Source organism: Balaenoptera borealis (genome assembly GCF_965194805.1).
Source record: "Balaenoptera borealis genome assembly, chromosome: 12".
Lineage (NCBI taxonomy): Eukaryota > Metazoa > Chordata > Mammalia > Artiodactyla > Balaenopteridae > Balaenoptera > Balaenoptera borealis.
Genome location: NC_138869.1, coordinates 100,498,597 through 100,525,484, shown reverse-complemented (window position 1 = coordinate 100,525,484; position 26,888 = coordinate 100,498,597). Strand labels below are relative to the sequence as shown.

The 26,888-nt window shown below is 44.0% G+C and overlaps 1 protein-coding gene across 10 annotated transcripts in view; it reads left to right on the top strand.

Moving 5' to 3' along the window:
- Positions 1-2,385: 2,385 nt before the first annotated feature.
- HIVEP1 (HIVEP zinc finger 1) overlaps positions 2,386-26,888 on the top strand; it is a 145,989-nt gene continuing 121,486 nt past the window's right edge. Inside the window, exons 1-5 of one of the 10 annotated variants that reach the window (XM_082344481.1) lie at positions 5,972-6,491; positions 6,647-6,737; positions 7,327-7,454; positions 8,832-8,962; positions 9,522-9,664. In XM_082344481.1, the coding sequence (XP_082200607.1) occupies positions 9,625-9,664 (40 nt within the window). In that variant the 5' untranslated portion in view covers positions 5,972-6,491; positions 6,647-6,737; positions 7,327-7,454; positions 8,832-8,962; positions 9,522-9,624. The other 9 variants (XM_082344484.1, XM_082344488.1, XM_082344486.1 and 6 more) reach the window with 9 other exon arrangements.

The window sequence follows — 26,888 nt, the reverse complement described above, 5'->3', positions numbered from 1 at the left end:
TTAGCATCTCAGTATTCTCTGGGTTCCAGTCACAGCACTACCACTTACTAGCTCTATGGCTGCAGGCAGATTATTTAGCATTTCTAAGCCTCTCTTTCTTCATCTGTGGTATGGGTTTACGGGGGTGGGGGGGGTGGGGGGGGGTCGGGGGGTCGGGGAGTAAATGAGTTTATACAGGAAAGCCTGGTAAATCATAAACTCTCAATAACTGTCAATTACTACCACCACCGTTACTGCTCTATTCGTCCTGCCGCTGATATAAATACTACTATAACAACTTCTGCAATATAAATGCTATTTACTATTACTGCCCATACAAATGCTACTATTACTGCCCATGCAAATGCTCCTATTACTATTTTTGCTGATACAGACCCTCCAGACAGTCCTGGACTGTATGTTTTTTCACTATACAATGGTGCAAAAGCAAGATTCAATACGAATCATACCTCTACGTTTCTATTTTATTTTATTTTGACCTTTTCCCAGGCTAGCAGGTTGCGTGACTGGGATGCTGGGCGGTGGCCGCAAACCACACCTCCCAGGCAGACACAGCACCCGGATGGGAAAGAACCAATCACATACAGCTATTCAGGTTTTCACTTTCAGTGCAGTATTCAGTAAATTACATGGGATAGCCAACATTTTATTTTAAAATAGGCTTTGTGTTAGATGACTTTGCCCAACTGTAGGCTAATGTTAAGTGTTCTGAGCACATTTAAGGTAGGCTAGGCTAAGCTCTGATGTTCAGCAGGTTAGGTGTATTAAATGCATTTTTGCCTTACGATATTTTCAACTTGTGATGGGTTTACTGGGCGTAACAGTACTGTAAATCAAGGAAGATCTGTGCTATCACTATTTCTGCTGATCCAAATACTACTATTACTACTACTGCCAGTAAAAATACTACTGTGACAGATCCTAAATCCATCAGTAACAATAACTTTCCTTAAAAACATCAGTCTCAGTCCAGATGTCTCCAAATGACATGCAGTATCATGTCTTAATTCCTTCTTAAGGATGGCCAAGAAGGCTTTTCCCAGCCCATTCTGTCTTCACAGCTCACTACTAGAGAACCCATTCGTCCTGTTTGGCCGGGACTGGAGAGGTGAATGCCTCTCATCTGGGTATAGTTATTCATGGCCTCCCACTTCCTCTCAAAAGTGCCCTGGTTTGGAGGCTGCATTTATATGGCCACCCTTCTTTTTTTCCACATTTACTTTGACTTTCTGCTCTAGCCAGAAAAACCATCACACACAGTTTACTTGCTCTCTCACCTTCAAGCTATTTCCCTTACCTGGAATGCTATTCTCAGACTATTGCCAAATCACGAACTTTCTCTCCTTCAAAATCCTACTCAGAACTCACCCTCAGTATGGAACTTTCTCTGATAATCCTGCCTTCCACCCAATCCAGAAAGCTCTCAGCAATCATGTAAGTAACTGTATAACTTTAATTGGCTCTGTTTATAAGTTGCTTCTTGTATCTTTTCCCCTCTAGGTATTTTTCCATGTGTTTATTCTGTCTCCATTAATTTGTAAACTCCCAGAGGGCAAGGTCTGAACACAGGTTGGTGTTGGCATAAAGTGGACGGACAGTTAGGGCTGAGTGTTAGACTGTGCATTATTTCTTGATTACTGATCTGTTAAAAAAAAAAAAAGAAAAAAAAAAAAGCATGCTTTGTTAGTGCTTTGTTTGTGATGGTCCTGAGCCTGCTAATCTAATGTAAAAATATATCCAGTTTCTGCTAGTGTCCAGTTAAGGAAGATAAAATCAACAGTTACAAGCTTTCCATAAAGGGAGGGGGAGGGTGCTGGGAGATTCTGACCTGTAAGAATGGTATATGAAAGGCATGTTATTACGGAATTTGTTTTCTTCAGAGGTATCTTGTCTCTTCAGGGCTGCAGGTCTAAGAAGGGAAATAATATTTACTTTCAAAACAGATCTAAAAACCAAACAAAGCCTCAGAAAACGTACAGTACCACCTTGTTCTAAGCTTGTGCTGAGTGGAGGGAAAATGAATCTAACTGAGAAGGCCTCTTTTCTGTGTGTCTAACAGAAAATGCCACATGGTCCAGCGCTCCAGGATTACTAGATAGGCGGATTGTTCATTTCAGTCCAGGTAACAAAGGGAAGCGGGGCAAATGCTCCCTTCTCACTGCGGGGCTAAGAAGTGGGAATACTTTACCGTGACCACCTGCTTCCCTCTCTTCAACCCAGCACGTAAAGTGCCAAATATCTGTGTATCATTCTCGGCGCCGAGCCCACGGTATAAACCCAACGTAGGCGGTGCACCAGATAACATCAAAGCCCCAGGCAGGGGCCAGAAAAGGGGGGGCAAAAGCAGCCGAGGGAATGAAGCGCCTCCCCCTAGCATTTCCTCTCACGCCCACTTCCAACCTAGGAGGCTTTTGGTTTCTGCTTTTGTTGTTTTTAAAATTAAAAGTTAAACCCAGGAAGCTTTGGATCAGAGTTTGGCGTGGCAGTTCGGGTAAGTTTTCCCTCGGCTCTTTTGTCTGGCGTCAGGCTGGGGAGCAGCCCGGGCGTGGGGCACAGTTGGCAGAGCGTGCGGGGCAGGTTTTGTCGCCGGGTCGCCCCGAGGAGGAGGGGATTCGGCCGGTGGACGGGAAAGCCCAGCGCGCGCGGAGGGCGGAGGGCGGAGGGCGGAGGGGAGGGACGGGCGGCGGCGTGACCCGGCCGCCAGCTGGGAGGAACCTCCGGGATCTCCGCGTGGCGGAGGCGCTGCCGGGCCGCGCGCTGGGCGGAGGGCCGGGGCCGCGGGGCCGCGCCAGGGGGGAGCCCGAGCCGGGCGGGCCCGGCGGCCGCGTGGGAACCGGGGCAGGGGGCGCGCGGGCGGCGGCGCGGAGCCCCGTGGACGCGGCGGGATGGCGGGGTCCCCCGACGAAGCCCCGCGGAGGACTTGTGCTGGCCTCTAACTGCCCTGCGAGGAAAATGTGTGCGGAGCCTCTCTGTGACGCTGCCCTCGCGTGAACCCCGCTCCCCGAGAGCGCTCACACGGCCGGGAGGGTGCAGCCGGAGAGGAAGGGGGCCCTAGGAGCCCCCTCCTTTCTTTTTTTTCTTTTTCAGAGTACGGTCACCTCCCCCAGTGTTGCAGAATTTTTGACAGTTCAAACTGCTGTTTACCATTCCCATTTATCTTGTGGTTAAAAAAAAAAAAAAAAAAGCTTTTCCCCACATTCCGTTTATAAGATACAATTTGAGAAATTGTATTCAACTTGCCACAAAATAATTAAAGCCGAAACTAGCCACTTTATAGTTTAGTTGGATTCCCCTGCATTCTGATACCTAGGAAGTTAGAATTGTAGGCAGAATTGGGAAAAGAAATTGCACTTGGAAAACTCGGAACTTGAAAATGGGAAAATGTTCGGTATTGTATATATTTCAAAAAAAGATTAATATTAATTTGATGCTCAAGATAGTTAAATTGTGAATAGTCTATTTAAGAAAAAAGTTCTTTAACAAATTGAAATGACAAAATTAATCTATTACAACTCCAAATTGCATGTTTAATTTGTTAGAGAGTTCACAGCAATGCCAAACCCCATATAAACCTTGTGTTCACACTATGTATGTGTTATGGTAACAACTATTGGGTTAAAAATGTATTCAGTTAGCATTTTTGACTTAGCAGGTGACACAGAGTAGAGTCAGTTATCATCAGCCTACCTTAATCTTTATCGTCTGACAGATTAGGTGTACTTTCACATGTAAATGGATTTAAAAAAAATATTTATTTATTTTTAACATCTTATTGGAGTATAATTGCTTTACAGTGTTGTGTTAGTTTCTGCTGTATAACAAAGTGAATCAGCTATACATATACATATATCCCAATATCCCCTCCCTCTTGTGTCTCCCTCCCACCCTCCCTATCCCACCCCTCTAGGTGGTCACAAAGCACCGAGCTGATCTCCCTGTGCTATGCGGCTGCTTCCCACTATGTGTTTTTTTTTTTAATTCAAGTTGTAAAGTTACATTTACATACGTTTTGTGATTGCAGTCCATTAGGTGTCATTTAATTTCATACCAGAGATGATTTTATCACATCGAAAATGAAAAAAATTGCATTATTTCATTGCAAGGTTGGAAGCATAGTGTGCTAAACATTATTTCAAATTTAGGCAGTTGTTGGCTGATCTTCGCTTTTATGACCAAATCTACTTTTTAATGGGCATATTCCCCCCTTTACATGACATTATTTTTGGTTACAAGCTCGCCATTATTGAGTATTCCATTTTTAATCATTCGCATTCTGGTGCATTAAGCTTTTCTTAGCTCAAATGAGCTAGAGGTAGGATTTCCTCAGGGGAATTTTAGGGGTCAACCCTAGGAGGAAAAACCTAGATCTCTTTATGGAAGCCCCAGGGAACAAAACAATTCAAGTTTGCGCAGATGGCCAGCAGAGTGGGTGTACGGTCGTTCAGCATTTTTATTCCTTAAAAGGGGAAAGCACTTTGGTTTTTATATGAGAATTTTTTCTGCATCAAAATTTTTGTTTCACCTTATTCCTCCCAAGTTCAGCGTGGCTCCTTAAACCAGTCATTTGTGCCTGCTTGTTTAGGTGTACATGTGGAATTTCTGAGCCCCAAACTTCTAACGTTCTTTATTTAGGTCTAACCCTGAAAACCTTCATCATTACCCTGGTCCAGCCCCTCCTGATTTCTTTTCCATAGATTTCCACTCCTTGCTTCCTCTGTTGATTTCTAGCAGCCGGGGTCAAACTCTGGTTTATGGTAATTACTCCCTCTTCCCCCTTTCTCTCCTCCTTGCGACCCTGCGGCCAGGTCGCTGCCCAGCCCCGCAACCCCCTTTTCCTGACGCCAAAGAGCCCTCTCCTCCCTGCCCCAAGCTGTCAGGCGGACCGGCAAGGGTTAACTGCGCTCGCTGCTCCGGCTCTGGGAACCACCAGTGGGCATTGCAGTGGCCTCTGGAATAACCTTGGCTTTCCTCAATCTTTTAATAGAACATCCGCCACCAAAAAGTAGTTTCAGTTCAGGGTTAAAAATATGTCCCCTTCCACCCTTCAACCCAACACCCCGCCCCCCTCCCGTTTTTTTATAAAGTTGTTTTTCAAAGTTAATGAGTTTCAAGTTTCACAATGACTTTCCCCTTCCCTCCACGCGTTGCTGAGGAAACCCCCTTGGGGTCCCCCCGCACCCTGGCCCGCCCTTCTCCCTCTCCCCTCCCCCTTTCGGCCCGGGCGGGGGGCGGGGCTGGGAGACCCCATGACGTCACCGGGCCGGCCCACATCCTGCTTTAAAAAGTAAAGAGACGGTAAAGAGAAACTATCGCCCCGCCCGTCCCCGCCCCTCTTCCCGGACCAACCGCCCCCAACTGCGCGACCCGGCCAGGCCTTCCCTGGGCCGCGTGACCGGCGGGCCCGCCCCTCCGCCCACGCCGGGCGCCAGTCCCCGAACCGGCGCGACCCCGGGCTCCCGCCCCTCGCGTCCCTAACCCCGCCCCTTCCCCCCTCGGGCCGCACCGCCCCCTCCTTCCGTCCCCCCTCCCGTCCCTGCGGCGGCCGGGCGGGGCTGAGCCGCGGGCTGGCTGCGGGGGGAGGCGCGGTCCCGGGCCCGCCCCGCCAGGGAGACCCGGGACTCCGGGCTCCAAGCGAGCCCGGACCCGGGGCACCCACCCTACCCCTACCTCACGGCAGGGCTGGGCAAGCGGCGGCGCCAGTCCCGCTGGGCCTCCGCCCCCGGGGTGACCCCGCCCCTCCCCCCGCAAAGCCCCCGCCTCGGTCCCCGCCGGGGGACGCCCCCTCCCCCGCCCCCGCGTTGCAGCCCACGGCCTCCCCGCCTCCCGCCCCCGGGGATCCCCTGCTGCCCCGCCTACCCGCGGGAAAGCCTCCGACCTTCGCTCTCCCTACCTCGCGCCGCCCGGCCCGCGCTTCTCCCGTCGCCCCTAAAGACTCTAAACGTGCCCTACTCTGCCCCGGGGAGAGGTAAAGCCCGCGCCTGCCCTCCTCGCCCCAGACCCCGGGGTCCCCCCGCCCCGCCCCGCCTCCCGCGGTGCGCGCTCCCGGCCTCGCCGCTCGGCCCCCCGGACGCCCCCTCCCCGGCGGCAGCGGTCATGCCGCGGCCCCGGGCGCCGGCGAGCGCTGCCGCCTCTCCCGCTCGGCGCTTGCGGCCCCCGCCCGCGCGCCCCGCGCTCGCCCCCCCGCCCCCCGGCCGGCTCCCCTGTTTAATATTTCAGCGCTGGGTGGTGAGAGTGCCAGTCGCCGGCCTTTAGTGTGGCTGCTGCTGGGGGCGGCGGCGGCGGCGGCGGGGTGGGGGACGGAGCCGGGGGGACCGGGAGCAGCAGCCGGAGGAGGTTATGTTTGTGTTTGGGGTTGTCAAGTGAAGGAGGGATCCCAGGCGCCGCCGCCGCGCGGGGGTCGAGGAGATTTCGAGCTGCGGCCGCCGCCATCAGCAGCGCAGCTCCAGGGCCGGCTGCAGCGGCAGCGGCCCCGCCGGGCGTCCTGGCAGCAGGTTCGGCGCGGGATCCGCGGCGGGGGCGCTGCAGCTGGGAGGGCGGCGGGGGGCCGGCGTGGGGGGCGGGCAGGACCACATCCCTCTCCGCGGGCGGGGGGCGTGCGGGCGCGCGTGTGTGTGCGTGTGTGTGTGTGCAACCGCAGACCTTGCAGAGGGGATGGCTGCGTGCGGGAGACACTTGCCACTTCTGGGCGCCCTCGCCGCGCGCGAACGGTCCGAGCTGCGGTCCTGCGAGCCGAGCAGGTACGGAGGAACCCAGCCTCCCCGCCCGCGTTCCAGCCGCAGACGCATTTTGCAAGAGGGTGGGGGGTGAGGGAGGCCAGGCCTCGGCTTCCCAACCTCCCGGCTTTGTGGCTTGCTTTTCCTTTCGTTCTTTGCTCTAAGTGCCTGTTTACTCCCAGCCACCTGGGTAGTTTCTTTCCGGGTTGGGAGTACGCGCCTGCAGCAGTTGGGAAGAGGGCGGTGGGTTTGGGCGCGGGTCGGCTCCGGCTCGCCTTGGGGTCGGGCTGGCGAAGGAGTTGCTGCTGGAGAGGGGAGGGGGCGGCGGCGGAGCTGGCGGCGAGGAGGAGTCTCAGGGCTGCCGCGCTCGCCTCGCCTCGCCTCGTCCTCCTCCTCCTCCTCCTCCTCCTCCTCCTGCTCTCCGCATTCACTCTGGGCTCCTTCCTGAGCTGGCACTTCCATTCCCCCCTCCTCCTGGCATGCGAAGCGCTTTGTTCAGTGCAGCGTTGCAGAGGGGTTTTCCCAGGCTCCGCCCTCCACATTCATTCATGTTTTTTCTCCTTGCAACTGTCTTTACGCTTTTTGATCGTGTCATGTTTTTTGCTCCATGTAGTATTTATTTCTTTCCTGTGAAGGAACGGTTCATCACTCGTCTTCATCGCTACAATGCTGCGGTCGTTGGAAAGACTCACTCCCCCCCTACAAGGATTTAAACATGGGATGGACAGCTAGGGACAGTGGGTAGGCAGAGAACAGGGTAGCGGAAAGCTGTTACTGATTGGGAATTTGCATATTTTATGTGCAGGCTCCGGATCTTGTGGTGTCACGTGATTGAATTACAGTCGGAGTTGTCGCTTGAAAAACTTCTAAATATCGTGACCTTTTAAAAGCGTTAAGTTGGGAGTTAAGCCTTCATACAGTTTATTTGGCCCTGACGTCTCTACATTCTCTCTTGAATCGGAAGCTCCGTCAGTTGGATGGTGGATGTTTTTCGTGCAGGGAGTTGGAGAACTATATCTTTTATAGACCATTTAGCACAGTGCTAGATGAAGTACATGGTATTGAACCTTCATATTTCATATTCTTTACCATGCAGTTAAAAAATTGCAAATATTTTTTATGCAGTGCCCACATGCAGCCTTATTGGGGTTAAAATACTGAAGTTAATCATAGCCTTCTTTTCTTCTGCTGCTTCTCTGCTGTATTGAAACCATAAATTTCTAAAACCTTATACTGGTTATTAGATACAGCCCTATGGTCCCATATAGGCATTCTTAAGGAGGATTAATATTTGATATTTCCGTGTGCCAGGCAGTGAGCAGAGCACCTGCATTGTTTAGTTCTTACAACCCAGTGAGGTGGATACTATTTCCTAGTTGTACAGTTGGGAAATCTGATCTTCAGAGAGGTTAAGTACCTTGAACAAAGCCACACAGTAAGCCTTGAACCCAGTGTGATTTGACACCGAAATATGTAGTCATGACTTGTTGTGCTATGCAGCCTCTTGAATAAAACCCCCAGAGCAGGTACTATTTCCAGCCAGGAAATAAGCGTTGAGAGTACCTGAGTCAGGTGGTGCCACATTTCTTAGTTGTTGGCCGTGGGCAGGTTCCTTAACCTCTTCCTGTCTTAATTTTCTTTTCTTTAAAATGGATAAATGATAGCTACCTAAGCAGTTATCATTAGGATTAAATTAGGTAATGTGTAGGAAGTACATAGGCACACAGTAGGTGCTCTTGTTTTTTTCTGTAGTACTGGATGTTTTAAAAGAATTAAAGCATTCCTATTCCATTCTTGTGTCTTTGCTTAGTGATTAAACATAATTTCATGCTTAACATCATCATCATGGGCTTTGCTTATCAGCCTTATTGCAGGAAGTTAAAACTAAGATTTTATAGCTCAAGGATCCTTGAGGATCTCATGGGGGAAAGAGATGGTTAAGTTTTGGATTGTTACTATTTTGACACATTGTATTTCAAATAGCTGTTTTTAAAATGTATATGTCAGGACAGGGTTATGCTGCAGTAACAAATAACTCCTAAACGTCAGTGCTTAAAACAACAAAGATCTCCTTTATGTTTCTGCTCCGTGATTACCGTTGGGTTGGCGGGAGCTCAGCTCTGTGTTGTCAGACTCGCTGTCTAGAACTGTGCCTGTTTCATGGCAGAGGAAGAAGAGCACTGGGGGCATCTTGCTTTGATAACTAAATGCTCCACCCTGGAAGCGATGCCTGTTTCTTCCACTCGCAGGTAATTAGCCAGAACTGGTCATGCATTCTAGCTAAACACAGGAAGGGAGAAAGAACAGTCCTAAAGGAGCCTAGAAGAGAGAACTGGAATAATTGGGGAACAGCCTCAAAAGCAACCACATGTATTAACTGAATTAACTCAGTTAGACAAAATGAATGAGACATGGTCCATGCCCTAAAGAATTTATAAATGGGCAGACTTGTACTATATACAGCAAAACCCTTTTATAGCCTGATGTTGTACTTTAATTGCACCTGGAAACATTGCTTTAAAACAGAATTCACTGAATTTTTTCACTCTCTTTTGATAAAGGTACAGTGATTTTTTTTTTCCCTGTGTTTTTCATAGGAAAGCCCAGATAGTGGCAATATGATGTGTCCTACATCTAATTAAAAGTTAGTAGGTAATCTTTTGCAGTGGCCTTCAGCTTGATTAGATTAGTTGAGATTTTGTTGAGTTTAGATTAGTGCTGTATTAAGCCATAACTTTTGAAGTGTCTTTTTCCTTTGAAGGTAGTAAAAGGTAGTGAAATGTGACTTTTTTTTTTTTTCTTTTTCAGCACATGGATTAATTGATGGACATTGGGTTTATGGAGCTACCTTTTTGTGACCTGCTCTTGCTACAGTTTCTAAGAAGAAAAAGGGGCCCCTGAATCAAAGAAGATGCCTCGAACTAAACAGATTCATCCCAGAAACCTAAGAGGTAAGGCTCTGCATTAGATAGAAGTAGGGTTTACAATCAGTCTTTAATCAAGTATCTCATTGGTGGCAGGAATGGCAGCTTGTTAGATGGTGACCCTGCTCCATGGTCTGGCGGCTCCAGGACCCCTGTTCTCTTTCTCTGGTTCACTTCCTCTTGCCCTGCACAATTTCTGTCTCTCAGGAGATGCTTTGTAAATATTTGTTGAATGAATTAATTGAATCTGACAAAACTACAATGCCTTCCCAACCATTAGTGTGGGTATTAAAGTCTGAGATTCACTGTCTCTTAACAGGCACCTTGTTTGGAGTGAAGAATCTGAAATAAATGGTTGGATATTCTTTGCCGGCTGGATCACTGTGAATTATTTTTCACCCCTCCCCCATACTTCTTTTGAGATTTATTTTTGTACCAGTCTGTACATTAGATTAACAAGAAGTGAAGACAATTGTAGTTGACATTAACTCAGACCACTGTTTGCAGAACTACTCAGGAAGTAGGTATACTGATTTATTTTCCATAGGGAAGCAATTGGTTAAAAATGTATATGTATATAATATACATTTCATATAAAACAAAAAAATATGAGCATTTCCTCTTAAATGTGAAGAGATATTTTAATATTAGGAAAGTCAACTTTTTTTAGCTTATTGTTTTAAAAGATTTGTATTATTCTAATGTGCTTTATCCACTGGGAACGGTAATTATCTTTCTATTTAACTTAGTAGATAAAAGTGTGTAGCAGTGTTAAGCAAAGAACTGTTAAAGCAAATAATTCCAAACTGAGTAAAGTATCTTATGAAATATTTACAATTACAGAAAAAATATTCTCAAGCACACGCAAGGTAAGAAATGACTTAAAAATCAGACAAATTTAATTGAAAATGTTCCTTGGTAAAATAATTTGGCCAGTCCCTGTAAGGTGGTAAGTGAAAATGTGGCCAATTACGTGGCCTACTTGAATCTGCAAACAGTGCTCATTTCCTGCCTAAGCGTACTAGAACTCTCTGCTGGCACAGGTGGATGCCTCAGCCTGAGTTCAAATTGATGATTTTAGTACCGGTGTGCAATGAGATGAGGATTTAGATGGAGTGCGTTAAGTGTCATATGTCGAAGTCTGATTTTCAGGGTCACGTAGAAAATGTTGGAAACTGACTGTATTTGCCTGTCTCTTTTACTAGAATCTGAGCCCCCGAAGTCGGGACTTTCTCTCATTTACTTCTATAGGCAATGCCTCCATGCTCACAGCCAGCTGCGGCGGGCATTTGGAGTCCTGGGCTCAGCTTTTATAACTCATCTGTCCAGAGAGGGTGCCCTGTGCCGATGGATCCACGCGCTCAAAGGCAGCCTTGGGGCTGGCAGGGGCCCTAGCCCAGCACAACTCCTGGCAGCTGATTAGGAGCCCAGATACTCACTGAAAGAATGAATGTGTGATTGATCTGAAAGTATCATTGATTAGGTCATAGACACTAAATGTTTTCCATATTTAAAATATATCCTTTATTGTATTCTAGGTGACATGGCTATCCAGAGAAATGCAGATTTTTAGGCCATAGACTTTTCCTTTCTGTATCAAATAAATGTACAACTCAGCAGGTATTTGTTTTTTGTTTTTTGTTTTTATGAATTTATTTATATTTAATTTTGGCTGCGTTGGGTCTTCGTTGCTGCGCGTGGGCTTTCCCTTGTTGCGGCGAGTGGGGGCTACTCTTCGTTGCGGTGCGTGGGCTTCTCACTGCGGTGGCTTCTCTTGTTGCGGAGCGCGGGCTCTAGGCGCATGGGCTTCAGTAGTTGTGGCTCGCGGGCTCTAGAGCGCAGGCTCAGTAGTTGTGGCGCACGGGCTTAGTTGCTCCGCGGCATGTGGGAATCTTCCCAGACCGGGGCTCGAACCCGTGTCCCCTGCATTGGCAGGCGGATTCCCAGTCACTGTGCCACCAGGGAAGTCCAGCAGGTATTTGTTGAACGCCCTCCTGTGCTGCCGTTCCACGTGGCAGGGATGAAATGATAATCAGACATGGATGCTGCAAAGAGAATGTAGTGAGGGAGGAGCAGACGTTTAGAGATTGTGCTGGAGTTTGGGGATCATGTTAATTCCAGTTTTGCAGGGGCTGGTTTGGAGAGGGGCAGGGTGGGAAGGAAAGATAACATCTGAACTGGGTTCTTAAGGCTGGGAGATTACCCAGGAAGCTGACAAGACAGGATGAGTGCATTTCATCCTGGGGTAGGAGCTTGTGAAGCAACTTGGGGAATCCAAGCTCCTCTAAGTTACCACCCATGACCAGAGCATCAGAAGCTCTACTCAGGGGGGAAACGAGGGAGGGAGGGAGGAGATTGGAGTGGGAGAATTTGGAGGAGTCAGATTATAAAGATCACGAAATCTGGGTCTAAATTTAGTATGCAAAGTGAAAAGTTTTAATAGGAAAACTTGCTTGTTTTCTGAAATTAAGATGTTTTGAAAGTTTTTGAAGAGAACTTGTGATAAATTGGGTTCTGGCCCATTGGTGAGAGTCTAAAAAGTTGCTTGAGTAAGGCAGTTATGAACTCTCAGCCACTAAAGAAAGGATCAAAGTAGATTAGCACAAGATGACAAAAGCGACTTTGCTAAAGCCATGTGGGCGGATGGGCAGATTCGCCAGGCACAGGGGAAGGGGGACTTCATGGAAGGGGTGGTGTCTGAGCCAGTTAGCTCACTCAGCTGAGAAGGGTGAGGGCCAAGCTATTCCCATTGGAAAAACCCAAGTAAGCAAAGGACAAAGGCAAGAACACCTTTACAATTTCCTCTTTCCTTCTAAAAATGTATGAGGACTCTATCCCTAGGCACAATTCGGGGGTTAAAGTAAGCAGGGAAACAACAGCTACTAAAATGAATTTTTTACCATTTACTGTTGCCCCTTGAACAGCAAGTTTTGAACTGCATAGGTCCATGTATATGTGGATGTTTTTCAACCACAGGTTGGGTGAATCCTCAGAAGCTCAACCCCTGGATACGGAGGGCCAACTGCCTTAGGCCATTTTATTTAAGGGACTTGGGCGTCCGTGGATGTTGGTATCCATGGGGGTCCAGAACCAACACCCCATGGATACCGAGGAACGACTGTATTTTGTATCTCAGTTGTGTGATGCAGTTGGAGTATCATGTTTGCTTGGCTTTACCTGTGACCCACTGCTTTGTCTTGTAGAAGAGCTATCTCATAAAGTTAGCTCTGCCGTGGGGAGAGACACAGTCAGAAGACCAGCTCTGTGTGCTGTCATCTTAGGGGTTTCCATTAAACATGTTGCCTCTTTTTAGTCTTCCTTAGAAAATATCCTGTGAAGTATTTGTCTTGTGCTTGGTCATCAAGTCAATAATTAAAGCTTTATACTTAAATCTGAAATCATATGTTTATTATGCTTCCATGGCATGTGGAAGGATTGGGGGAACATATGTATACACGCATGTGTGTGTGTGTGTGTGTGTGTGTGTGTGTGTGTGTGTGTGTGTTCGTGTTTTAAAGTATTATACAAGTGTAGAAAAAATACATACAGGCCTCTATCATGGAGGAGCATACAAAGTTAGTATGGATTTAAGTTAGGCACACAGGCTGTGCTCCCATAAGGAGGCGGAGTTTACACCTCTCTGATGCTAGAGGTTCTTTAGTGGAAAAGCATGAGAGGAACTGGTATGTCAAGGGCAGGACACGAATTTGGGGCATAACTGAGTCAGAGTTAGATCTGATGGGTGACTTGTACAGTTTGTGAGAGTGAGGTTTGCTGAGTTCTGGTCTCCTCACCCTTGGTCACATACACCAGGTAGAACCTTTGTCTTTGGTGCCCACCTGCACACTGTGGGTGGGTAGCGTCTAACAGTGGCATTTCCTTTGTGAGGTTGAATAGGAATTTCTGAAGAGCATGAGAGCAGCGCTTGGTGTTCAGAAGAAAGGCTTTACGTGTTGTCCTAGGTTCCCCAGAGAGGGGCTCTTGGCCACCGTGCGGCAAACTCCAGGGCCAGCTCCACGTGTGGTCTTGATGAGCATGCAGCAGGGTGGCACCTTCCTCCCCAGGAGGCAGTCCCTACCCGTCGCCTCCTTCCCAGGTCTTTGCTGGGACTCTTGGGTAACGTGGAATGGAGGAACTGGGGACTTGCAGGGGTTCCATCTGTCATTTTAAGACAAAGGGCTGTTTTTGTGCTTTGCCATTCGTCACTGTGAAAGTTGCAAAGCTTTGGAAAAAAAGAAAATGGGTGTTACCTATTTTTGGTTGTATTTGGGCCTAGGGTTTCAAAGATTCATCGGCTTTAGGATTGGAAATCAGTGTGGAAAATACTAAGTATTAACCTTTGCAAAAACGTATTTTGAGAATTTGGTGTGGCTGTTTTTCATTTTTGTTGGTTGAGTGCATTTGGCTCTGAACACATTGTGCAAGACGAGAGCTCTTTTTCCCTCTGAGAGCCAGCTTTATTATAACGTGAGAAGTAACACTTGGGAGGGTGATCAGAGCATAGCCGAGATCCACACGTGGGGTCTGTGGATGCCCATCGCCTTAGAAGATGAGGTCCAAAGCCGTGAATTTAGCTGGGACACACTTGCCTCGCTCTGGCCTTCTTGTTCTACTGTGTATCTGATGGATAGTCATTTGCCATTTCAGGAGCTCAGCGTGCAAGCCCAGCATTTCTGTGTTGCTCTTCTTTCTGGAAAGTATCTCTTCCCCCTCCTCACTTCTACTCTGTTTTCTTACTCTGTGTGGGAGGTGTGTCTGCCAAAGAAGATTTCACCACTTCTTTGACTTTTTTCCCCTTTCCTCCTCTCTTCTCCCCCTGTACCCTGCCCCCCCCGCCCCCCCTGCCCCCCCTGCCCCCCGTATACAGTGGGCTTCTGTTGCTTGTGTCCACAGGTGCCTTATTGTGCTTTGTTATTGCATCATGATTATTCTACAGATCTATCATCTTAGCTGGATATAAATTATGTCACAAGAGACTGTTTTAGTCTTCTGTCTGTGCTCAACAAAATAACATTCGTGTTAGCTTTTTAGCCAACTAGAGGGTTAAAGATGATTTGTACTCATGAAATTTGTTTACGTTTTTGAACCTTAAGTAGCAAATGCTTCTTGTGATATTTGGCCGCCTCTGATTAAGTAACCTATTCTAATATAAAGTTTGAATCGCCTTAAACAGATAAACCAAGTAGTTATAATTAACTTTTGTTTTATGTGAGGTTTCGCCGTTGGATTCCTAGAGTTTATCCCTTTGGTACATTTAGTTAATATAATGGTAAAGAGTTGGGCTTTATGCTGTCACGGACTAGCTGTGTGGCCTTGGGCAAGCTGGGAGTGTTGGTTTCCTCATCTGTAAAATAGAGACAATGTGTGAAGATTAGATGATATGGCAAGTGTAGGCAGTTGGGACAATGCCTGACACTGGATAGACACTCAATCCAGAGACCTGTTTGTTACTTTTGGTAAAAAACTGGTTTGTGTCCAACTCTTGAGTTACATGTTCTTTGCAAACAGAGGACACCGAGGAATACCTCTGTGAAGCCTTTAACTGCGTTTTGATAGCTGCATAACGGAAGCTGCCTCTGTGCTCGGCATTGATTACTGACCTGCCTCCTCCTAGTCCTGACTCCTCAAGGCTTGGGATTTGGAAGAGAGAGGTCAGTGCGGACAGTCATTTGGGGAGGAAAATTCTTAGCCAATTAGCGGCGCTGCCACTCAACTCTTTCAAACCTTGCCTCATAATTTTGACAGTGTTGAATGAAGTAAAACATGTTATTTGTTCTGTCTGCATAGAGTTCTCAGGAAACTGATTGTGAGGTCTTCTATTTTATTATAATTGAGCTGTTGTTAAAAATGTTGACATCACTGTCACGTGGGATAGAAGTGACGTGCTCTGGTCATCGCTATATGGTACCGTCTCTCCATCCCCTGGCCCCTCCTGTGTGAGACCCCAGGAACCCAGCTGGGATTTCAGAAGTAATCTCATTAATGTGGATATTTTCATTTGCTATCAGTGTATGAACCTACTCCAGTGATTGTTTTGTAAAATCTTACTGTGAATATAATTTTATGTTTTCTTGTTATGTGGGGATTATCTTGTTGAGCTTATCTGTAGAATAGGTTTAATTTTGATGATTTTCAGATGGAATTCCAGCTGCTTATGCATTGCTTTTCACATTTGAATGTTAGGTTAGCACAGCCTTAAGATTTGAGAAGTTAGAAATTTTGTTGGGAGAACCACCCCATGTGTTACAAAAAAAAAATTCTATATGTGACTGTAGCTAGAAATAAAGTAAGTAATAAATTAAAATATAGTTTTGATGACAAAGGTGAAAAAGCAGTTGCAGTTATTAGGAACTATTGTGTAAGTAGCTGATATTATTTAGTTTGACGAGGATGAAAATAGAAGAATAGACTTAATATAGCAAGCCTCGGTTTTTTTTTTTTATTCCAGATAATTGTTTTTTGGCTCCTGTTGAGAGCTTATCTGATGCCTTTTGAATGCTTATTAACATTAACCAAATGCTTTTTTCTTTTTAAAAGCAAATACAAAATGTAATAATATGATTAATCAGAGTAATGACTTTATTTTAGAACATCTTTGCAGAAAATATGTTCTGATGGTATAATTTTATCTTACCATAGACTAGAAAAATACATAATATGCATAAAACCCCTGGTCACATGCATAGTTGTTAAAGCTGCACATTTTAGAATGCAGTGTAACGTGAGTAAGTCTGGGTTAAAGTTGACTCTTGTGTTATCTGAAAAAATATTTTATAAATAAATTAAGTGCCTTATTTTTTCATTTATATATTGAATTCTTTTAAAATATTTAAACAGTATTTTTTGCATATTAATAATGTGCCAATTACAAATAATGCAAAGCTGTTCTTGTAAAGCACTGGATGTTTGTAATACTGTTAGCCGTCTTTCACTATAGCACAAAAACGTATCACCAGTTAGGGTCCTTTCTTCTCAGTACTCAAATCGTTATGTTAGAAGGAAGTTCTTTTTGACCATTAGGCTTAGAGCTTATACTTGGTGCAATATTGCATTAACTTTGACCTTTTTTAAAATAACTTTAAAATGAAGACTTTTCAGAAGGTTCTTAGACATTTTCTATAATGAATTTTGTTCTAGAAAATATTCTGAGGCTGTGCTGCCATGCAAAAATATTCAAAAAATATATAGTGATCACAAAATAGTTGGCTACTGTGTAATTAACTAGAAGAGCAGTCACAAAATGTGAGGTGGAACCATAGTAGTTTAAGAGTTATGCCTGCTTAATTGATACAAAACTTGATTTTTTATTGTACTTAGGTGTTCATGTGTGTATATTATTTGTGTGTGCTTATATGATTAGAGTATGAATTTGCTCAAACATATTTACAAGTTTGTATTTTGAAGCGTGCTTATTTATATGTGCTTATCTTCCAACTCTTTCAGATTCTCCAGTGAAGAAAAAGATACAGTCAGCGTGTAGCTGCTTAATGTTACAGTATCCAAATAGAAGTTGATTAAGCATATTGCTACAATGGGGCAGTGTTTGATAGTTTAAAAATCAATAAAAATGAACTGAGCTGCTACACAGGGACCTGGAAGCTGGTTTAACAGTGCCAAGGAGTTCTCTCTCCAGTTGCTAGTCTCGCATACACTTCTCCAAGAGAATTATCCAAGTTTTACAGCTGGGAAGGACGGACCTTTGAGGTATTTAGTTCATCTTCCTCATTTTACAGATCAGAAAGTTGGGCAGAGACATTTAGGTGAATTGATCTTGAGCAGCTTATTTGTGTCTTGTTCAAGATGATGTTTGTGGAATAGTCTTTAAAATCTTTTCTTATCATATTGCTTCCCATAGTTACAGTTTGTTGTGGGCCGGTAGCAAGAGGGAGGTTGTGCTGTATCATTTTTATGATGATAAAAATGATAAATAATAAATAAATAAATAAAAATAAAATGATAAATGATAAAATGATAAAAATGATGATGACGAGCTAGCCTGTTCACAGGTCTGTGTACTAGGCTGTATTCAAAGCGCTTTTTACATGTTTGTTTGTTTAATCCTTACAACCATGTGAAATGGCTGCTGTTACTGCTCACATTTCATGGACGTGGGACTGAGGCACAGAGAAGTTGCTGGTTGCCCAGAGTCCCACAGCTAGGAGTTTCCAGTGCCTTCACTCTTAACTATCATGGTTATGCTTGTTCACAATGATAGCAGAAAGAGCTTTCCTGATTAGAGTAAGAGCTTAGAAATGCTCTCCATCCCAGTTACAAAATAAAGCTTGTCAAGCTTAGCACATAGAGCTGAGGTTACTCAGCAGGTCAGAATTTGAAGGACCTTTTTCCCGACTCTAACTCTTTAACTGTTGGAAATCCATTTCGGAGTTGTGTAGACCGTAGTCCAAGTTGGATTTGCTATTGCAAACAGTCAAGGGAATTTCCAAGCTCTTCAAGAGAGAAAGTATAGTTGTTCCATCAGAGATGTTTACTTACATGATTTGCTTAGTAAGATGTAATTGAAAGTAAAGATGTCTTGCTTAAGGTGGAGAGTGGCAGTATTTAAACGGGAGTTTCAGCATAAAGGTTGAAATTTCGGACATAAAGGCTTAGAAACTACTTCTGGGAAAATTAATGACAACATTAAAATTCTAAGTAAAATAAAGAACAAAACATTTTATATTTTTTTCTCATGCAGTAGGTACAGAAGAATATAGAAAAGATGTACTGTTTTAGATATATGTGGACCTATATCCAGATTGCAGATGTAGGCAAATAAAGAACCAGTTTTAGGGGTGAGAGATCAGGGTTAGGAGATTTTATTAGTCTTTCATTTTAACAGTGAACAATAAACCTTGTTACCCTCTTTCAGAGAGTTTTAGAACACATGAAAAAGATCTAAGGGCAATATAAAGCAACACGTATATAATTTCAGATGAATATGGTACAAGCAGTATGGAATTCTCAAAGGGAAAATGGAGCAAAAGAAAAATCTGAAGGGGATAAAAGCAATCAGAATATACTTTTTGGAGAAGTTAACTTTGTTCTCCTTGAAAACCTAAAGGAGGCAGAGATTTGAGATGGGTTTTAGAGAAGAGAAGGATAGATTGACAGAGAAAGTAAGTTTTGAGGCTTTTGCGGAAGAACGAATGGGGGAAATGATACAGAAGTGGTTGTTGGTCTAGTTTGCCTGATTAGAGTGGATTTCTCACTGAACTTGAAACTTTAATGAAGAAGAAGAGAGGAAACTTTTTAGATTTGATATGTGTAGTTCCTATTTATGATAATTGTACAATTACCAAGTTGAGTTCTTTTATACTAAGTTGAATATTTACAGAAGGCTAGGGACAATTTTATAACACCTTGAAATTAAAAAACAACCTCTCCACAGAGAGTCTTTAGAGCAGTGAGTCTCTTCTGTATGATGCTGTAATGGTGGATACATGTCACTCTACATTTGTCCAGACCTATAGATTGCACACCAAGAGTGAGCCTTAGTGTAAACTGTGGACTCTGGGTGATGTGATGTGTACGTTTGTCATCTGTAACAAATGTACCATCTGGTGGAGACTGATGCTGGGGGGGTAGCCTGAGCATGTGTGGGGATATATGCGAGATCTCTGTACATTCTGCTTAATTTTGCTGTGAACCTAAAACTGCTCCAAAAAAGTGTATTTAAAAAAAAATCCAAAAACGCCTCCACCTAGGTCCGTACGATTTGTTGATATCCAGGAGATAGGGTGATAGGTTAAAAGAATGAGTCTCTCTCTCTCTCTCTCCCCCCGCCTGCTTCTCTCTCTCTTTTATTTCAGAAAATTATCTTCATGCACACGAACAAACCAGCAAAAACTAATATGTGACCTCGAGCAAATAACTTGAATTTCGTGTCTTCATTGAGAACACGGCATGGGAGTAGGCAGGGGTCGGGGGCAGGGTGATGTTGATCTGTAGTTTACTTTTTAGCTGTAAACAGCTGTTACTCCAGGCAGGGGTCAGCAAGCTACAGTCCAGTGGTCAAATCCAGCCTTCCACCTGTTTTTGTGAACGTTGTTGCTGGAACAGCGCCATGCCCATTCATTTACATGTTGTCTGACTGCTTTCCTGCTACGAAAGCGAGGAGCTGCAAATGGCTGAACAAGGCCTAGAATATTTACCGTCTAACACTTTACAGGAAGCGTTTGCTGACCCCTGTCCAGGAAAGAGAGGAGAAGTAGATTATTTATTTATAAACCCCTTTCTGTTTGGGAGTAAGTCCGAAAGCTCCATCTTTCCGTAGAGTTCTGCTGTAGGAGTGAATCACAGGGGGACTCAGGGCTGCTGCATGAGCATGTCAGGGTCTGCCGCTTCACATCTGTTTGGGAAGAAGTCCCCTTGCTTGTGGTTCTAAGGTGAAGAGAGCCTTAGAGGCTGAGTTGGTCTTGCCAGAAAAATTCTGTTGTTTTTGATGTTCTGATGCCAAGATCGTGGGTCCCCACCCAAAAGGCCTGGGTCGTCAGGGCGGGAGCCAGCTGCTGTGTCAGATAGAGCACTGTCCTTTCTCTGATTGTCTTGTTCCCCTTAGTCACCACTGTGTTTCACTCACAGAGTAGAAAAACACCATAAGCAACGATTTCCAGTGCTGTACATCTTGTGAAGGATTGCTCCACAGAGAAACAGAGCTGTCTGTGAGAGGAGGGCCTTCTGAAAAATGGGCTTGAAAAGGCAGTCCTGCCACTTGTGAGTGGACCTAGGGATGGGACAGGTCATCTGAGCAATGACTGTACTAACACGTGAGGCATTGCACTTTGTGCTTGGGTGTTTGAGAACATGATTAATACCTGGTGGGTCTGAATTCTCGGTATTCCCTACAACACTTTCTCTAATCTCCAAGTGATTCTTTATTTCTGTTGGTTTGGGATAGTGAGTAGGATGAGGGTGAATAGATGAAATGGTATTTTTGTGTTCTGGTTTCATTTTATTTTGCTTACGTTTAAATACTCTATGTTAAGGATAGGCTCGATTGAGTTCATAATAACTATTTGAGTAGTTTGAGAAATGCTTTTGAAAGCACTGTCAATTCTCCACAAACACATTGGAACCTTAGTCTCTTTACTCTGGTACCAGCTGATGTTAGCACATGGCTCAAAAATGGTCTGAGAATCGGGAACTGTTAACGCGTTGCCTTTCTCGGTGAAAGGAAGAGCCTGTAGGGTCATGAAGTGACCCAGAAGCCTCTGTCTGGAGTTCTGCAGGCCCTGCTGTGATGTGTGGGACACACTGTGGAGTTCAACAGCTCTGCCCCTGTCTTCTGGGAAATTTATAGTTGAAGACATTTAAAGACCGTAATGGCTTACACATGCAAGTTCAGACAGCTGTGCAAACATCTGATGAGTGAATATGTAAGTAATACTCAATTAACATACATAAGCAGATGTGTGACTATGTGACAAGGGTTAAATGCATCATTTGGCCTCTTATTTGTTGATAGTTTAAGTTGATTTGTTGTGTTTTGATGAAATTAATGCCATATGAGTGATAAGTTACATGCCTAGCGTTCACACTAACATCCTGGACGAGCCAGAGTTTGCATTGTTTGTATTTGATGCTCTTTCATGGAAAGGGTGCCTTTGTCAGTCTCCAGACAATAGTTTATAATTGCCTCAGTCAAACCACTATACAATATACTTTTTTTTACAGATATGTTAAGATATAATTTACATGCAGTAAAATTCACCCACTGTAAGTGTACAGTTCAATGATATTTGGTACATTTATAGAGTTGTGCAACCCTCACCACAATCCAGTTATAGAACATGTCCATCCTACCCCCCAAATTTCCCTGAGCTTTTAGTAGTCAGTCCTTGCTCCCATTCCTGGCCCCAGGTAGCTCCTGGTCTGCTTTCTGGCTCTTTACGTTTGCCTTTCATGGACATTTAATATGATGGGATCATGCAATTTACAGCCTTCTATGTCTAGCTTCATTCAACTAGCATGAAGTGTTTGAATTTCACGTGTATCTGGTTTTTTGTTACCTTTTATTGCTAAGTAATATTCTGTTGTACGACTAGATCACATTTAATTTACCCATTCACCAGTTGGTTTTCATTTTTTAGTTATTGTGAATAATGTTGCTGTAAGCAGTCATCCCCAAGTCTGCAGTTAGCTGGAGTTTCTCTAAATGCCACTTAGGTCAAGTTGGTAACATGTTTTACCTGATACAATTATCTCTGATTCCAGCTCTCTTTGGGTTGCTGTTTGCGTAGTGTATCTTTCCCTGTCCTTTTACTTTGAACCTTTCTTTGGCTTGTTGAACCTAAGCTATGTCTCTTGTGGACATGTTGTTGGAATTGCTTTTTTATCCAGTCTGACAATTTGTCTTCTGAGTGTCGTGTTTATTCCATTTACATTAATGTAATAATTGTTACTGATGGATTTAAGTCTGCCATTTTGTTATTTCTTTTTTGTTTGTCTCATAATCTTGTTTTTCTCTATGTCACTGTCTTCTTTTGTGTTAAATATTTTTTAGTGTACAATTTTGATTTCTCTGTTGCTTTTATTGTTGTTGTTATTATCATTTTGAGTCCATTTCTTTGACCAAGTCATTTGGTTGTTTCAGAGATTATAATATGCATCTTAATGTATCACTGTCTACTTGAGAATCATGCTAACTGAACAATGGTAACTTTGTTCCAGTTTGTCTCTTTCTTTCCCTTTATGCTATTATTGTCATATATGTGTGATCCCTGTATGTTATAAACCCAGCTATACAGTGTTAAATTATGGCTTTATACAATCTTCTATGTTTTAAAGAATTTAAGGGAAGAAATGAGAAAAAAAAGAATGTAAGAAACAAGAAAAAAATATTAATAGAGTCTTATTTACCACTTCCAGCAATCTTTGTTTCTTCTTGGGGATTTGAGTTATTGTCTGTGTCATTTCCATTCAACCTGAAGGACTCATATAGCGTCTTTGTAAGGCGGATCTTCTAACAATAAATTTATCTTTTCGAAAAGTCATGGGATGTCTTTTTTTCTCATTCCGTTTTGAAGAGTGGTTTTCTGGTTATAGAATTCTTGGCTGGTAGCTCCCCTTCCCCCCAGCACTCTGGACATCCCACGGCCTTCGGTCTTCCATTGTTTCTGATGAGAAATCAGATGTTTATTGTGTTGGTTTTCTCTGCATGATGTATTATTTTTTGCTTGCTGTTTTCAAGTTTTTCTCTTTGTTTTTGGCTTTCAGCAGCTTGAGTACTATGCGTTTAGGTGTGGATCTCTTTGTGTTTATCCTATTTGGAGTTTTGTTGAACTTCTTGGATGTGGAGATTAATGGTTTGTTTGTTTTTTTTTAAAATCAAATTTGGGAAGTTTTAGGCCATTAGTTCTTCAAATATTTCTTCCACCCTTTTCCCTTCTCCCATTACAAATATGTTGGTAAGCTTGATGTTGTTTCACAAGTCTCTGAGGCTCTGTTTATTTTTCTTTGATCTTTTTTCTGTGTTCCTCAGATTGGTTAATTTTCTTTGAGCTATCATCAGCTGTACTGATTTTTTCTTATACTAGCTCAAATTTGCTGTTGAAACCCTCTAGTAAGTTTTTCATTTCATTTATTGTACTTTTCAATGCAAGAATTTCCATTTGGTTCCCTTTTTTTTTTTTTTTTTTTTACAATTTATATCTCTTTTTTTGAGATTCTCTATTTGTTGAGTTATAATACTTTAATTTTTTAAAAATTAATTAATTTATTTATTTTTGGCTGTGTTGGGTCTTCGTTTCTGTGTGAGCGCTTTCTCTAGTTGCAGCAAGCGGGGGCCACTCTTCATCGCTGTGCGCGGGCCTCTCACTATCGCTGGCTCTCTTGTTGCGGAGCACAGGCTCCAGACACGCAGGCTCAGTAGTTGTGGCTCATGGGCCTAGTTGCTCCACGGCATGTGGGATCTTCCCAGACCAGGGCTCGAACCCGTGACCCCTGCATTGGCAGGCAGATTCTCAACCACTGCGCCACCAGGGAAGCCCAATACTTTAATTCTTTAAACATGATTTCCTTCAGTTCTTTGAATATATATTTCATATAATAGCTACTCTGAAGTCTTGACCAGTTAAATCCAACATTTGGGGATAGTAGGGATAGTTTTTATTGACTGCTTTTTTTTTTTTTCCCTGAGTATGGGTCTTGCTTTCTTGTTTCTTTTCATGTCTCCAAGTTTTTTGTTGAATATCTTACATTTCAGACAATAGATTGTAGCAACTCTGGATTCTAATTCTTGTCTTCTCAAGAGTTGTCATTTCCCTAGTGGTTTGTTTAGTGACTTGCCTGCAGTCAATCTGCGAAAGCTTCGCTCCCACATTGTGTGACTGCTGGTGCCTCTGTTCAGCTTGTTTTTTTGTTTCTTTTCTTGTTATTACTTTTAAGCCCAGCTCCCCAGGGGTCACCCTTGAGGCAGCATAGTTTTGTGTTCAGCCAAAGACTGAGCAGAGGTCGACCTAGAGTCAGGAAAGCTTTTGCTCTCTGCCGATGGATCCGTGTGTGGGCAGGGAGCACCTTCAGATTTCAGGCAATTATCCTCTCGGCCTGGCTTTTACTTTCAGCCAGACCCCCTCGCATCTTTGTGTGTGTAGGTGCCAGCAGGGGATGTGGGGCAGGGAGAGGATGTGTCCACTCTGGCATCTGCGATGTGTGTGCAGGATCTCTGGTCAGCCTGGGACGTCTGTGGAGAGTTGCCTCACCTCCCAGAACTCCCCGTGAAATCCTGGCTGGTCTGCTGGTCTCTTCCATGACCCACCTTGACCTCAGCCTCAGGCTAGCTGAGCCTCAGGCCTTTGTGTTCTCTTGCTAATGGCATCACCTCCTTAGCTGACAGTGCCCGTATCTAGTGAGCCTCGCCTGCAGTGGCAGTGAAGCTGTTGGTTTTCTCAACTGACCCCGCCTTGGCTAAACTGTTGCATCCATAGGAGCTGAGGGCAGGGGGACAGGAGCGGCCCGGAGCAGAACGGCCGTGGGCTTGCATTGTGCTGGTCTTACCTGAAGTTCAGTGCTTTTCACGAAGAAGCATTTCTGTTTGTGTATGGCTTTCATTGACTACCAGAGTGCTGAACTGGTTGTTTTGAGTTTTGTCTTGCTTCAAAAGTTGTGTTTAGGAACAGAATTTATCGTCCTCCTCATTTTGCTGACACTGCATTTCCTCTGGAGGTGTTCTAAGTGTCCCCCCATGTCAGGCCCTGCCCTGGGCCCTGGGCAAGTCACACAATGTGTTTTAACCAGCTTCTACTTGACTGCTCATAGAGACCCAGCTAGTTGGCTGAAAATCTAACCAGCTTCTACTTGACTGCTCATAGAGACCCAGCTAGTTGGCTGAAAATCTAACTGCTTTTTAAAAGACAGAAAAAGGGAGATGATTGTGTTTTTAGGATACTATTGCAGCCATTATTCATATTTTAAATCCATACTACTCATATAAATATTAGCCCACTGATAACTTTTATATCAAAGCTTCTATCACTGAAAGTGTGGTTTAGTGGGGGGGAAAAAAAGCAAGGGCTTTCAAGTTTGGGGCTGTGAAATTGGATTGACTCCTAATTCTATAACTTACTAGGTCCATGAGTTACAGAATGTTGTTTAATCCCTCTGAGCCTATGTTTCCTCACCTTAAATTGTGGCTCACTGTACCTATCTGATGAGTTATAGTGAAGATTAAATATGATACAGATAGAAGGTCTGGTACATAGTAGGTATCCAGTAAATGTTACTGTTCCTACCCAACAGGTTTGTGCTTGGGAATGTAGTTTGGGTAGGTTTTTCTTTATCAGATTATCTGCTTCTTGCTTTACTTAGCTTTGCTTCTTAAGTTTTCTTCTCCTTTTATTGAATAATTTTGGTATTTATATGGTAATTGAAATGTACAATATATTTTTTTCAGAGTGCATTTTGGTTGAATGCTCTTTCCAGATATCGAAATGTTCCCAGTGTTTCATAGTGATTTCCTTTCTAAAATCTAAACTTTATGTGTCTATAAGTGACCATGAAACTTTTTACAGCCGCTTTATTGTGAATGAGCTCATATATATATATATATATACACACACATATATATGTATATATAAGCTTATCTTGTGGGGAGGTCTATAAAATGAAAGAAAGTAGATCATTATCTAGACATTCTCAGGACATGATTGGAAAGGGCAAAACAAGGTCTCTAGTAGAGAGTATCAAAGACCTTTACAGAGAAATTTTCTTGGATCTTGCTGGACCAGAGCTCACTCTGTTCAACCTCAGAGGCTCTGTCCTGTGACATTTTTGTTAATACGGAGGAAGTGGTGACTTTGGTTACATCAGGTTTTAGTGTCGTCTTTGGTTTTAGAGAGGATGTGATTGGACTGTGGCATATCCAGATCCTCTTGATAGTAGCCGTACTTTCATATGATTCATATAACCGAGAGGTTAACAATTCCTCTTGTGTAACATTCTGCTTAGCTCTGACAGAGTACCTTATGCCAGAATATTTTGTAATGCTTTTTATTAAATTTTTTAAAATTAAATTTCTAGACACTGCCTCTTCTTAGAATTCTTTAATTTTCTTCTGAAGAATGTTGGTTATGGATAATGTGTTTATCAAGAGTAATTCTTGGAAATAAACTACTTGGATAACTATAAATTTTTCAATATTGACATTGCAGGATTTGGAAACACAGGAAACCAGGATTCAGAGCTCCCTCACGGTAAAGTGAAGTCAGGGAGCCGCTGGTCACAGGGTAGACAGGGTCAGGCAGGCACCGGATGGGTAGTGCCCTCCCGCTGACAGACGCAGCCGTGTGCTGCCTGGAATATGAGTTCTGACTTAACAGCCCATACGTGCCTGTGACATACGTGATACAGCCCAAGTTCTAGAGTTAAATAATGGGCTTTGTAAACATGAAATGGTCCTTTAGCGTCTGCATCTGTTGCAGGGGTAAAGGACAGAGTGATATATTCACGTCGCTCCTGTTAAACACTGATACAGACGTGTCTCTGGAGACAGGTCTATAAAAATGATTACTTTTTTTTTTTCCCTTCAGGCTTTAGAAACCATATTTTTGGCAACAGTGTCTGTGAAAAAATTTTTAGAAGAGTTTTATTAAATGAAGTAAAAGTTTAGACTTTCTGTTCTGTGTAGATTGGATGTTCTGTCCTGTGCGCTCAGTGACCATTTGATGAATAGGCGTGCAAGGTGCTGGCCCGCTGAGCACTGTGGCGGGTTCCAGTGGGACCCTGGCCCGTAGGACCCAGCCCCCATGGCTCAAGA